General features: G+C 40.8%; 1 protein-coding gene across 3 annotated transcripts in view; it reads left to right on the top strand.

Moving 5' to 3' along the window:
- MNAT1 (MNAT1 component of CDK activating kinase) overlaps nt 1-14116 on the top strand; it is a 118177-nt gene that overhangs the window by 83445 nt on the left and 20616 nt on the right. The window contains exon 8 of one of the 3 annotated variants that reach the window (XM_064422960.1): nt 7167-7194. The exons of the other annotated variants lie outside the window; for them this stretch is intronic. Within the exon in view, the coding sequence (XP_064279030.1) occupies nt 7167-7179 (13 nt within the window). The 3' untranslated portion in view covers nt 7180-7194. Of the gene's footprint in view, nt 1-7166; nt 7195-14116 lie in introns of those variants that run through there. 3 annotated transcript variants of the gene reach the window in all.

The raw sequence follows: 14116 nt of genomic DNA, 5'->3' as shown, positions 1-14116 counted from the left end.
TGATGTGTCTGCTCTCTAGAGATGTGTTTGTAGCTGAAATGCCACCTGAAAACTGGAGCTACTGGGGGAGTGTCACCCAGCTCACCATGGCCTGACCCTCAAGGTCATCAGCACTTCCAGTGCCTGGAAAACTGCATGGCAGAATGAATGTGCAGGCTGGCAAGGCAAGAAAGAGTTCACAAAAATAATAGTTTATGTTTGGCTGTGCAATCTGGGGAAACTGAAGCCACAAAGTACTGAACAAAGTAGAGGCAATGTAGTGTGCAGTTTGGGAGACCACTGAAATCCAAACAGGAATCCCATCTAGTTCACTGGCATGGGAGAAGTTGCATCTCCTCCAGGAAATGACGGAGGTAGACAGACTTAGGTAAGATAAATAAGCAACCTAATGGTGCTTCAGAAAACTGAAGTGAGAACTGACAGTGAAAACTGTCTGCAAGTGAGGCTGTCTCCATTTTTACTGTTTCTCTGTCCTCCTGATGCCTGTAATTCTTTATTATCTTCTGCAACCAAGTATTAATTAGGAGTTTAAACGTGGGCAGAGCCTGGTTCAGCCTTCACCACCTGTCTGGACGGAGCACAGCTGCGAGGGACCTCCAGTGTGAGAGGGGCTTGGAGGCCCCCTCAGCCTCATCACAAACAAGAAAAGGATGCCTTGTGCAGGGAGCATTCCTTTGCCTGTGCCCCATGAATGCTGGTGTCCAAATCCATCAGGAACACTGTCCTCTATCTCTATTGCATTTAGTGGCACCAGTTCTGGGGCAGCCCAACACTTTGCAGAGCAAAACCCTTTAAACCCTGCAGTTGCATCCATGTGGGAGCGTATTCAGAGCAGGGTTTGCAACAATGCCACAGTCTTTCCTTGGAGGCACTTTGAAATGTGCCATTTTCCTGCTGAGGGCAGGAGCAGCCAGGCTTGTTGGGCTTGGCTCTGGAGGTGGTGGAGGAGCTGAGGGGCGCGGGGTGGCTGCGGCAGGCTGGGTGGGTTGGTGGTGCCCACCAGAAGAGTTCCTCTGAGTCCCGAGGCTCTTTGCCATTCCAAAACAAATACATCAATGCTGTGGGTTCCCAGCCAGCACAGCTCCAGCCCTATTCCATGGGGTGTCTGAAATACCTTAAACCGTGCAGGGCTGTTGGTTTATATATTTGTGTTTCTGTGTTTATATGAACTCATGCGCATTTCCTGTTGATGATGAATGCTTAACTAATGTGCCTCTGTCCCTGCTTTGGGGCTCTTCAGGCAGCTGCATGCAGCTGCCTGGGTGAGGCAGAAGAGCTGGGCACAATGTAAACCTCTCCAGCTAAAGATTTTGAGTTTCCTGTTCATTTGTACTTATAAAAAGGCCAGGCTGGATGGGGCTTTGAGCCACCTGGCCTAGTGGGTGGCATCCCTACCCATAGCAGGGGGGTTGGAACTACATGGTCTTTAAGGTCCCTTCCAACCCAAACCATCCTATGATTTTGAATGTATTTAGCTGGATTTTTTTTTAATTCTAGTTTCTCCCTCTTTTCATTTTCCTGTTAATAACTTTGTAGCCTGACATTTATTGCTGCTAAATAGTTCCTTCAAATGTGCAGACTGTTATCTGAGTTTCTGGAGCCAGAACTATTGCAAAGAAAATTGTCAACCTGGTGACTTTGGATTCACTTCAGGTAGCATAATTTATTAACTTTTTTTTTTTCTTAAAAATACATTTTTTAAATCTTCAAAACACTCAGTAGAACGAGTTTTCTGAATATTCCTTAACATACCTTCTGCAAGACCTGCTTTAGGTTTCAGCATTTTTTTTTTCTTTGTGAGTTGCTGTAATGAAGGACACAGCTGGCAAGAAGGTTTTAGCAAAGAGCAAGAAAAAGGGTGAATGCTTACAGGGTCATGTAGAACATTTGTAAGGAATCTTTTATAAATAAAAAAAAGAAGTCTTTTAAGATGACTTGTATTATTTGCTTATTAGGCTTTTCAAAAAACTTAATGAGCTGACCATAAACTTGATTTTGCATTTTTCCACTGCTCTTCTGTGTGGAGTTTGCATATTTTGCAAAAAATGAAATTTATGTTCAAATTGTTCTTACAAATTTGTTTTCGGTTTCCCCTGGGGATGTAAATTTTCTTTTTTTTTTTCCTAAATACTGCAGAAAAGCATTAACATCCTTGTGCATTTTTTTTGTTGGGGTGTTGGAAATCTGAGAATAATAAAGATTTAGGATTTTTTTTCCCCAACACAAATGATTGGTATAATGTGTAGAGGTTTGTGTCCTTCAGCCCCCCATGAAGGTCACTTTGGTTGTTCAGACTCGAGGACCAGCTCATGCCTGTCTCAGCTGTCAGATGGAAACGTGACTTGGAAAAGGGGAGAGGATGTGTGAGAGCATCTCCCAAACATGTGGTGCTGCCCTTGGAGGAAAATGGGCTCTTGGATCACTGGAACATGCCCACCCAGGGGGTGGCTTCTGCAGCTGCCTGTCCCTCCACTATGACTTACAGCCCTGGCTCTGTGTGGCTTTGCCACTGCTCTGAATTACTGAAGTGTGCAGGGACGTGCACTGGGAAATGCTTTGTGCACGGAGCTGGGGCCAACCTGCTGGTGTGTTTGGAGAGAGATCCCTGCCTGACCAAGGGCTCTACTGGCACTCCTGCTGTCACCACAAACTTGGTTTGGACTGAAGTGGAAAGTGTCACCTTTTGGTTCAAATTGGTGCAAATCCCTTGAATTGCCTTTTGGGGAGCAGAGGAGTGTGGCTGCGAGAGAACACGAGGAGCACTTGCTTTACTTGGAGGTTTTCTTAGATGGGCAAGATGTCCTGCCTCTCTTCATTTTATTTTTTTTCTTCTTGATGTTTTAGCTGAATATGCTGAATTTGTGTGGTTGGAGGTCTGCATTTTTCTTACTGGAAAACAAAAGAAATGAAAAATATAACAAACTGACATTCCAAGTAGTGAAAGAATAACACAGGATGGGGATGGAAAGTAGTGTGTTGCTTTAAAAATGTATGTTTGATATGTAGTTTTGATTGTAAAGGAAAAACAAAACAAAAAAGCCCCTGAGGATCCAAATTATGTTTTTTTGGAAGTCCTGAAGAATGTAAAGACATTTCTGGCAGTAATTGTAAGTCTGTCTAACAGGAGTGGCCGCACAGCAGCCACCAAGTTTTACAGCTGTGAAGAGCTATACACAAGCTACTTAAAAATTTACTATAAATTGAAAATATACTTATATGATTAGCATTTTGAGTAAAGATATGTGAACTTCATGACTCAAGGTTTAGAAACCTTTTAATCCAAAGTGGATCATACTCAACACAGTGCCAGTCATATCCTCACCATTCTCATAAAATTGAAATAATTTACAAGTCAGGTTAAAAATTTCTCTTTGCAGCAGACCTTGTAATCAAGTCAAGCCTGGTGCTTAAAATAAAATGGTGTTTGCCTACTTAGCTTTGGAGAGATCCAAGCTGAATATATTCATATATATGAATATATATGTGTGTATATAAAAATCAGGTTTGCTTCAAAAATCTTTTCTTTAAGGAAAAATGTGACTTCTCTTTGATCTATCAACTTGTTTTCATGTATAATCACATTGTTAGGAGACCCTGGTTAATGTTTTGTTTAAATAAGATGCAGAAAATGAAGCTCAATAGTGAACGCTAATCTAATGAGGATAGGTAATATACCTATTACCTAATTTAATGATAAATTAAAAGTTAAATCTAAATAGAATATCATTTTAAGAGTTGAGGGGGTAAGTACTGAAGCAGAGTGGGAGTGCTGTGAAAATCTGTACATACAATGCCCACTGTGCTTTTTCTTGTGAACAACTGGATTGATTAATTCCTTTTTTCCTAGTGTAGGACAGCTCAGGCATTTTAAATTTTGCATTAAGATGAGGTTGAGTTTCATATCTGTTAGAGCTTTGTTAGTGTTTAATTTTTAACCTTCACTTCAAGTGGAAAATTTCTGCATATTTCTTTGTTGTACAGTGTTGTAGTGTAATTTGAAACACATGTAGAATTCTGGCACTTACTCTAGAAATGACTCGTGTAACTTCTTTGCTGTCAGTCATTGTGATTTTTTTTTTTTTAAGTGAGGCAATAGTCAGGATGGTCTCCAAACTATTCTTACAGCATAGCTGAGCTGGTCTTTGGCTGGATTAGCTTCTGCTAGAACCCTGTCAGTGTCTGTGTAGGGTTTGAGGCAGTGAAATAACTGAGAATTGATTTTGAATGGGTGACAGGACTGCTGGGCTTTAAAAGTCCATAGCAGGTGATTTTTCACATCTGCTCTGTCACTGGGGTATGCAGATATTTCTTGAATCTTGGAAAAGGAGAAAAGCCACAAATGAAGGGCTGATTTGATCTGCTTTGGCCCATTGGTTTTGAACACTGAATTCATTCTGCTCCTTTTAATGGAATCTAGTCTCTCAATAAGTTCAGTAGTCAGAGTCAAAAGATTGAGTAAGAGCAAGGGAAGCTTGGCTTGCTTTGGAGGGCACATAGAAGGCTGCACTCCTTGCAGGAATTCTCTTGGCTACCAAGGCATATGGTCTGAATTTCCCAGAGTCTCCTGTTGCAGGGCCTGATCCTCAGCAGAGAGATTTGTCTGCTGCAGAGTTTTGCATCGGGTACTTAATGAATGAGAATTGGCAGGTAAGGAGTGATTATTGCTTTAAAGACTCAGCTACGGTTTCCATACAGCCTTTTGTTTTTTTTTTTTCATTTTACCATGAATAATTGAATAAAAACCCATGAATGGCAAAACAAGTACTGTGTGGGTGCCCTTTTGGAATCATGAACATGGCCAAGTGTGCTGTCTCTTTCAGGGCAGGCCACAGAACTGCCTATAAACCATCTTGACCTGGTTTGATACAGAAACTGTCTGGTATTGCTTTAGCATTCCACAGAAATCCTACAGCCTTCATTTTAGGATTTTTGGAAGGACGCAAATTTAATATAGGGGAGGTAGATTAGCACCCATTTTTCCAGCTGAATGGAAATCAAGGAGTGCAGCCTTTAGTAAGTCTGAAATCTTACTGTTTAAGGAATCAGCTTTCTGGCAAAAACGTCTATGAACATTTCAAACGACACCCCGTAGAATATGGTGTTTTGCATGGAGCTCTTCTGTCAAGGTCATTAGCAATTGAATATATTAAAAGTGGACTGCTTATGAAATGGAGAGTTTTGCTTCCTGCCCGCCCACCTGTGGGTATAGTGTGGGTTCTGTAACTGTAAAAGGTCTCAGGAGGGTTATAAAAGCAGAGAATATGGAAAATATATAAAGAAACAAAGAAGGAAGCCTGCATAGACCATGCAGTTTCTTACATGTAAAGCTGGCTGTAGCTGTGTGTGTACCACTAAATTAACCTCAAAAGCTGGCCCTGACAGCAGAATGTCCATGGTGATTGTTTTTGTTGGCCTTTGGCTTCAAAATTAACTCATCGATCTAACATGAGTCTGTGCTCGCAATACCGGTCTGGTAATGTTTTTTTACTTTTTCATGCAATCATGGAAAAAATATGTTTCTGCTCGAAGCAGTTGTCAAACAAGCTTCTTTCATCGACAATCAGACACAGGGCAGCTGAGTAAGGCTGTTTAGTCTAGAATAAATACTCGTGAGATTACAAGGTCGCTGTAGGAAATGTAATTATACCATTTATTCCAGAATACTCTTTCTGTAGCGTGGGCTTGCTGAATACTAAATCATACATTCATTAAAATACTTAAACGTGAAGAGGAGGGAAAAAAAAAATCAGAGCCTTAATGGAATGGAGATTTGTCTGTAAACTGTGCTACGGGATCAAGCAGTAAATATTTAAAATTAATTCAAAAAATCAAGATGGTAATACTGGTTTTAGTATTGAGAGTTTGTAGGAGGCAAATCCTGAGTTGTCTGTGCAGGTGTGGAGGCAGTGCTGCTAAGTGGGCAGCTGAAAGGTGTCAGGCAAAACTGTCTGCTGATGGATTATAATGTGTCAGGAGGCATCCAGCGACTGTGTGGGCCAAATGCCCTATTTTCTGTGCTCTTTGTGTCTCAGCAAATCAAAGCCTTGTTACTACCAGCCACTTAAAAAGACCTGATTGTCTGTGACAGTTCTTATCTGTTATTGATAGCCCTTCTTTGCTTTCATCCTTCCCTCCATCCCCTGCATTGATATTGCTGTTGATGCCTGGTTCTCTTGTGACTCTCTGTGTCCACAAGCTTTCCTCCTTAGCTGCTGTATTTTGGTAGAAGTTAAGTTTTAGGACTTCTGTTGCATCTCTGAAATGATGTGGTCAATTTGAGATCAGTGGTTTTTATGCCCAGTATTTTCCTTTTCTTTACATTTTCCCTTCCTTGCTTCTCCTTCACTCCCATCATGTTGCCCTTTTTGAGTCTTTCTCTGGCTCCTCAGCCAGATGGATAATTGCACTGGGAATTGTATGGTTACCACAAGAAAAGCAATATGTTTTGCACATGCAGGAGAAATCTGTCCTGATTCTCTCACTTCAACAACAGCAGCGCCTCAGTGTCCTCCAGTTTTTGTAGTTGTTCCTGGGATAGAGCCCCCAAATGCTTCTTTAAGCCCAGTGTTAGAGTACAGAGACAAAACCACAGTGATGGGGAGCAAAGTCTGCCTGATGGAGCGTGTGGGAGCTCATGGAAATGCATTGAGCTCCTCCTCTTCATCAAGCTCCTGCTCTGTGCTTGGCTGTCAGGAGAGATGGCACAGCAAGGACTTGCTCTGGGGTAGTCTAAGAAAACCCTGGCATTTTCTCCTGAAGGGTCTATTTGGATGCAGTGATCTTAAACTAATTAGTCTCAGATGTGGTTGAAGGCTGATGAGCATATTATTTGAATTTGCCTTCTGAAGCATTTGTAAAAATTCATTACCATAAAAATTCAGAAAGGAAGTGTGGAAGGAAGGAGAGAGAGGCTTCCTAAGCCCTTCAACACTGTTGTTTTAAGAAAGGGGGGGGGGTTATGTAAAATGAAAACATTTAGCCAGCCAGCAAAAAAAGATCCATAAAGAAAATAAAGCCAGAAATGATGCATCATCTTGACTCTGACACTGATAAATACAGTTGTAAAGCAGCATTCTGATGAAAATTTTGTTCAGGTGGGGGGTGTTTTGCTTGAAGCTTTCTGCAGCTTTTAAAGCAGTAGTTTGTTGTTCTTTAACCCCCTTCAGATGGCTTTGTTGAGGAGTCTCTAATGCTTAAAGCTTCTTCAAAGAGTGCTTAGTGGTGGCAATGAGGGATCTCTTCCTGGAGGAGCAGGTCAGTTGCCAAAGTCAGTAATTCCACTGATAAATTTCATCCTGTGCATGGATCTAACTGCTCTCAATCCTGATAATGATGGATGACCAGATTTTTAAGGGTTGGGCTGGATTAGATCACACTGGAAGGAAAAGTGAAGCCAGAGAACTTTTCCTAAGAGTTAATGGTATCCCATCCCAGGTGTGTTCTTTTTTATTTTTCCCAGTTGTATTAAAAAAAAAAAAACCAAAACCATCCAAGTCTTCCACACCCATAATAATTGGAGTTTCTGGCTCCTTCCGTTGCAGCAGTTTGTGCATCTCTCCCTGTGGCTGTCACACCTGGAGGGACAGCAGAAATTTTGGGGGTAACTGGGACCAGAGCTGCTGCATGGAAGGGAGTGTTTGGATATAGTGGAGGGACCCTAAAAATACCTTGATTGAAGCTCTTTGGATCTTTGAAATTGGAAGATGTCCAAGGAGAGGTTAAAGGTTATTATCTCAGGTGCCTTTTGAAGTTAGAGACTCATGTATGTTGGGTCAAGGGGGAAAAATACAGAATATGGTTTTCCTATCATTCATTATAGCTATTATTGATTAAATTTTTGTTAGTGGTGCTGCTTAGAGGGGGTTGAGGAATTAAAATGGTTGGCTGGAGATTATGTACACACATTTAGGAACCAATTTCATGGCTTTGGTTTTAAAGCGTTGCTAGTAGTTATTTGAAAACTGTTCTAGGTAAACAAGACATGCAGTGCCAGGCTTCCAGAAAGAATTGAGTTGTTCACTTCTCCCTCTTCCAACTTGAAGCATTTGGGTTAGGCTGTGTTTCTAATAACAAAGCAGAGGTTTGAACATAATGGGACTTCACAGCTGAACTATTGCTCAGGCTTGAAGGTAACACCACCATATTTTTGTTTCTTTAACTGGTATTAAATGTAAAAACATAAATCCTTTTCAGTGGGAGAGGAGAAGGGGAGATGGTTTTCATTTGGCATAATTTCCTGTGAGACGTGGTTCTAAACAAGGCCCATATTTACACAAGACAATGCAGTTTTACATGTACTGGTATATCCAGCACATTTTAAAATTGTTTAGCCAGCCCCAGGTATTAAATACTTTCACAATAAATGTGTTTAATAAAAGTAGATGAAGTTTGAAATAATTTTTTAATAATTTTACAGTAGAAACACCAGTTAAATCAACCCCACTGCAGTAATAAATGTCACAAAAACAATTAATTATAGTTGCTTGCCACTGCAAAATCAATTGTGTAACTGTTCTTCTAAAACTGACTTTTACATTACTAAATCCTAAACACTACACTTCTGTAACTTGTCAGAATCAGGTTTTGGTTAATAGATATTTTCAGTGATGTAATGGGAACTTCTGGCATGGAGTCAGAATATAATGGACTGTGATTAATGTTTTAATAAGCACTTTTCTTCTACTTATGATGCAGCAGTGAAATGGTTTCCTGCTTAGATTGATAGAAAAGCAGGTGTGCATACATACTTTTTTCTTTCAGTAAGAATAAGTTTTTCAATGCTTCTGCATGAAAACATGTAATGTTTTTCCTTGAGTCAAACGCTGCTGATTTGGGGGTTTCAGTTTGTTTGTTTTAAATCCAGCTATTGCTGATATTTGTCAGCTGAAAGTGGAGGGTGCCATGGAAACCTTTTCAGTACTTAAAGTAATTGCTTTGTAAAAAAGGAAACTCATTAGTTTAAAAAATAGTTTTGATATATTGACATTTTCTTCGGTGGAAGGATTTGTTTAAAATAGTGTTGGAGTAATTTGAAAGTGTGCAAGAACACATACAGTGTTGAAAATATTAGCAGGTTAGATTTATTATGGAGGTTGATGTAATACACTTGCTACATCATGCTTGGTAACTTTTGTCCTGGAAGTAATTGTGTTATTCTGTATTATTTAAATATTTTTAAAAAATAAATAAATAAATATTTTAGTCACTGTTTTTAATGACCCATCAATCCAGAGTTTTTATAGGCACAGCTTTTTTGCTTAGAAGTTGTCAACTCTTGTTCTGGTGGTATTTTTTTTAAGATGATGCTAAAGGTGAGCAAATTCTTTAGAGTTTAAAATCCTAATGATATCTGGTGGTGGTTGTGCACTTGGTCTCCACTAGTCCTCTGCAGAGGAATATATATACATAGAAAAATTTTATATATATGTATATATAACCACAGAGTATGGGGACTGCCTTCTGTGGAAGACAAAGTTATCTCTTTTCTTTCCTTCTCCTCTTGTAGACTTGATAGGAACAATGGATATTCCTGTGATGAGGAGAGAGAAAAGGGTGAAACTGTAGAAAGAGGGTGTCCCATGTCTTGCTGGCATCATTCCACTAGTCTGGATTCCAGGTCCCTCTGCTCTCCACCTCTGAAAGCTGGGTGAGCCTTTCTGGAAGGATGGAAGAGGTGCTGAGGTCCTGGCTCCAGTGCAGGCGCTTTTCTCTCATCTCCGGGATCTGTCGACGTTAATTGAGATTCAAGATAATAGTTTCTCCATCCCTTTGTTCTTTCCCCTAAACCTGGAATCTTACTGACTCCTCTGTTCTCAGGAGCATCGACCCATGCTTTAATTTTTCCATCAACTTTGGAAAAAATGCAGATATCAGCATACTTGTGTTTTTAATATTTATTGAGAATTTACCAAGCAGCCTCTATACCTTGGGATTGTGCCAACTCTCTCTACTGGGGTAGTGTCTGCCTTGCACAGAGAAGGTTACTTATGGTTTCCTTTATTTGCTACTGCTGCATTTGTCTAGTTCTCCCTTAAGAAGATGCAGGAGGTGAGTGCTGGCTGCTATCTTTATTTTCTGACTCTCTTCCAGAATTCATGAGGAAATGCTCCCAAATAAAGCCAAAAAATTTCTACACCTCTTCTCCCCTTCCTGTAATTAGAAGGTTCTCTCTCTCTCTTCCCCCTCTTTTCACATTTAGGTCCTGATGGATTGGGCAGACTTCTTGCTCTGTGGTCATTGATTCTACTAATTGTCAAAAGCTATTCCAGAAATGAAGAGAAGAGATTTTGCACTCTGAGGCCATCTCAAAACTTGGAAGCTTAAAGGCTCTGCTGTTCCAGGCTCTCTTCAGCACACAGTTAATTTTGGAATGAAAAGTCCCACAGATACAGAGTCTGCAAACAATCTGAAATAAGGAAACCTTATCTTGCCTTTTTATTTTTTCCCTTGTTCCATGATGTAGGTGCATCCTGCTCTTTTTCTCCCCAGAAGCAAGGCAAGTATTGTTGTGAAGGTGTGATTGCATTAGGGATTTTGCTTTCAGGAGTCTGCTGTGACTGAGCAGTCCCTTGCCTTGAGCAGTTTGGGCCTCAGGATCCTTCTTGATCTTTTGCCTTTTGTCTAAGAGTAGCCACTGAAGTTGTTATTTTAGTATTTTGCATTTATTAGCTCTCTCTTTTTTTCTCACCCAGAAATGCTCTGTAGATTTTTGGGTTTGCTGTATTTACTCAATTTATCCAGGCCTTGGAAAAGCTTGGACTAGCAGAAGAACACACAAATGAGTTTTGCCCAGTTCTGCAAACATCTGAGCAATTGACAGTGTCATAACAGACCCTGGAGGTGACAGCAAGGAAAGCTCAGTGCAGCTCCCTCCTCACCATTTTCACCAGTTCTCCCAGTTAACACCTCCAGACTCCTTCCCTGCCTTCTCCAAAGAGCTGTAGGAAGTTCACAAGTTCCTGACTTGTTTTTGGCTCTTGCGCTAATCTGAAAAATTCCCATTGAACTTGTTTGGGTGCTGAGCATGGTAGGTTTAAAAATAAATAAAAGCTCCACACAGGTCCAGTTCTGCTCCCAGCCCTGGCAGAGGAATTTGTAGCAGCTTCAGTGTGAACAGGATTAGACCTTACAGAAATGCCTTTAATGCTCCTGCCCTGGGGCTGTCTGGGTAGATAGTTTCTTTGCAGTTTCTTTGCAGCACAGAGGATGAGCTCTGTGTGCTCACAGGCTCTTCCATACAATTGAGGAGTGTGCTCACATGGCTCAGGGATGTTTGCAGATGGAACAAAGGAATGCAGCTCCCTGCAGGACAGAGGGTGGGCACTGGAGCCCTGTGCTGGTGCTGCAGGCTCTTCATCCCCGAGTTCACAGATATTTGGCTTTTCTGGGACCTAGTTGATTTTCCTGTATTTCAAAACAAATGCTGAAAACTTGCCTGGAGCTCTCTGCTCAGATCAGCTGCCCATATGTACTACAGCAGCAGGTTTTACAGGCTGTCTGCCCTGGGAATTGAAGACCAGAAAAAGAAAAGAAAATCAATGTATTTTCTTTTAATGCTATTTTTATGTCTTTAGAAAAAGACTTATGAATGGGGCTAGCCAATAGATGAGATTTCAGTGCTCATGTATGGGTCCATTTCATGCCTTCCTCATGCGTGTGTGCATTATTTCTTTTTGTTTGTTTATTCTTTCTCCCATTGGTTCATTATCTGAAAAATGGAAATATCTGATTTGAAATATCAGCCTTAGGTTCTGGGAAGTGCTTGCTACTTCCAGTAGAGAGAACCACACAAACTGGGGTGGCTGGCTGGAGGTGATCCTACAGGCTCCTGGTGTCTGCAAAGAGCAGTGCATCCTCTATTTTGGGCTGCTTTGCAGGATGTTATTTGCAACAAATCCCAGAGTTTTTGTTGACTCATGACTTATATTTTGGTTCTATTCAGCATTTTTTTTTTGTCCTTTGAGGGTTCTAGCAGCTGAAACAGCATCGTCTTACCACACGGCAGTTTCAGCTGAGCCTGGTGTTTGAAATGGCAACATTGCTAAATGTTTGTGACTTGTTTTTAGAACACCATTTCAGCTGCCAGCTTCCTTGAGAAAGCAAAAACAATGTGAAAAGCAAGAGATACAAATAAAGGAGAGGCTTTAAAATACTCCTGATGTAAAAAAAACTAACCAAACAAAAACAACGAAAAAAACCAAAACAAAAAACATGCTAAATTTAGCAGAATTTCTTGAATAGGAAAGTGACATCTAAATAAGCATGCATGTTCCTGGATTCCCTTCACCTTTTTTCCATCCTGTACATAAACTCATTGATTAAATTCTCTCTTAATGAGCCGTTTCCAAAAATTTTGCTTTTCCTCTGATAAAAGGTTTGGGTGTGCCCAGAAGAATAGCTGCCACATGGTGAGGGTAGATAAAAGGGGGGATGAGAGCTCCCCAAAACTCTTCTTCCTGACAAAGTGGTGAAGGAACTGCAGTGGTGCCATTAATTTTTCCAGAGAGAGGGTAGGATTTAGGGTGCCAGGAGTAACTGCTTTGAGGGGATGATCTCTGTGCCCAGGAAAGCTGTGTTTTTCTGCTGGAATTATTTTGTTAATGTGTGCATAATTATTTTATTAATATGCATGTGTTTGTGCATGCCTCTGTGTGTATGCAGATATTGCTATGGATCATTTTACATTTACAACGTGATAACTCCTTGCTGTTATTGCTGTTGTATTATCAGGTGTTCTGTAGGTCTGCAGTGCAGTGATTTTTTTTCAGCAAGTGCAGCTGAAGCTCAGTGTTTTGCCCCAGAAAAGAGAAGGTAACACGCAGAGAACTCACTGCAGAAAACCAGGGTGAATTCTGAATTCCCCTACTCGATACCATTTTGTGTCTGTCCCCACCTCCTTACCTCCAGAAGAAACCAGAGCTCAAGTTTTGTAAGTCAACCACCATTATCTATGTTGTTTCCAGCATTAATTAATTTGTGGTGCTGTGTTTGTGTGACCTGTTCTTAGCTCCTGGCTGTGTGACCTTTGCTATTAAGCTGTCTCTAGCTGGAAAAAGTCCACGTTAGTAAGTGCTACACAGATTAGTTTGAATCATTTATCCATTTCCCCAGCCCCCTCAGATTTTTTGACAGATGTACATTCTGCAATGGGTGACTTTTATATTTTCTTTCAAATGGTAGATGAAAGTGGTTGAGAATCACTAGGATAAAATGAGATCCCTGCAGGGAAAATACCTCTTTAGATGATGAATCCCTATTTACACTTACTTCTTAAGACCTATCAGTGTAAATCATGCCTTTTTTTTTTTTTTTTTTTGCATAGCACCTATTAAAACTAATTAGAATATGGTGCTTTAAAAATTAATTACTGCCTTCTTTTATTGTAAAGCTAAAGGTGAGCTTGCACTTTTCATTGGGGTGTGTCATTGAGGGGTGTGTTAGTTCTTGAGGTAAAGAAATTTGAGATCAACATTGCTTCAATCCATCAGTCAGTGTAGAATATTTTCAGTTGCAGTGCATTAAATGGACAGGGCATACAGTGGAAACTTTTGTACTCCAGGGGGTTGAGGGGTAATAGTTCTGATGCAGAAGGACAGCTAACTCAGAAAGATGACCACAGGACTCTCTTGGAAATATTGCCAGATTATTTTCCTTTAAAAATTGAGTGTTCTCTGTACAGAAAATGAGGAGTTCGCATTGATACAGATTTAACCTCCATAGACAGTTACAGGCAAATCCTACAAAACCTGTGGTAAAGTTTTTTGTGTGGGGCTGTATTTGAGATGTTTTTTAGGGCAGCCCAGGCTCATGTGTGCTCCAACCTGTGCTGGAGCAGCACAGAGGTGGTCTGGGAAGAGCCAGCTCTGCTTCCCCTGTGGTTTCTGCTCTTCCATGGCTCCAACTGGTAGAACCTTTGTAGTACAAGAAGTTCTCACTCACAAAGGGCATCAGGTTAGCCTTTAGTAGATTTATGTGCCATAATATTATTTAAGCCTTTGAAAACCTGCCCAGCGCTGGCGAGGCAGATAATGCAGTGCTTGTGTGGGGCTACTTCAAAGTGAGCTCTGTGGAGTGCTGGCCCTGCTGCTGAGAGATCAATACAGGGCTGTGCTCCCTC

Source organism: Passer domesticus, chromosome 6 (genome assembly GCF_036417665.1).
Source record: "Passer domesticus isolate bPasDom1 chromosome 6, bPasDom1.hap1, whole genome shotgun sequence".
In the NCBI taxonomy this organism is placed as follows: Eukaryota; Metazoa; Chordata; class Aves; order Passeriformes; family Passeridae; genus Passer; species Passer domesticus.
Note: the sequence above shows the minus strand (reverse complement) of the source record. Positions and strands in the feature narration are given on the sequence as shown.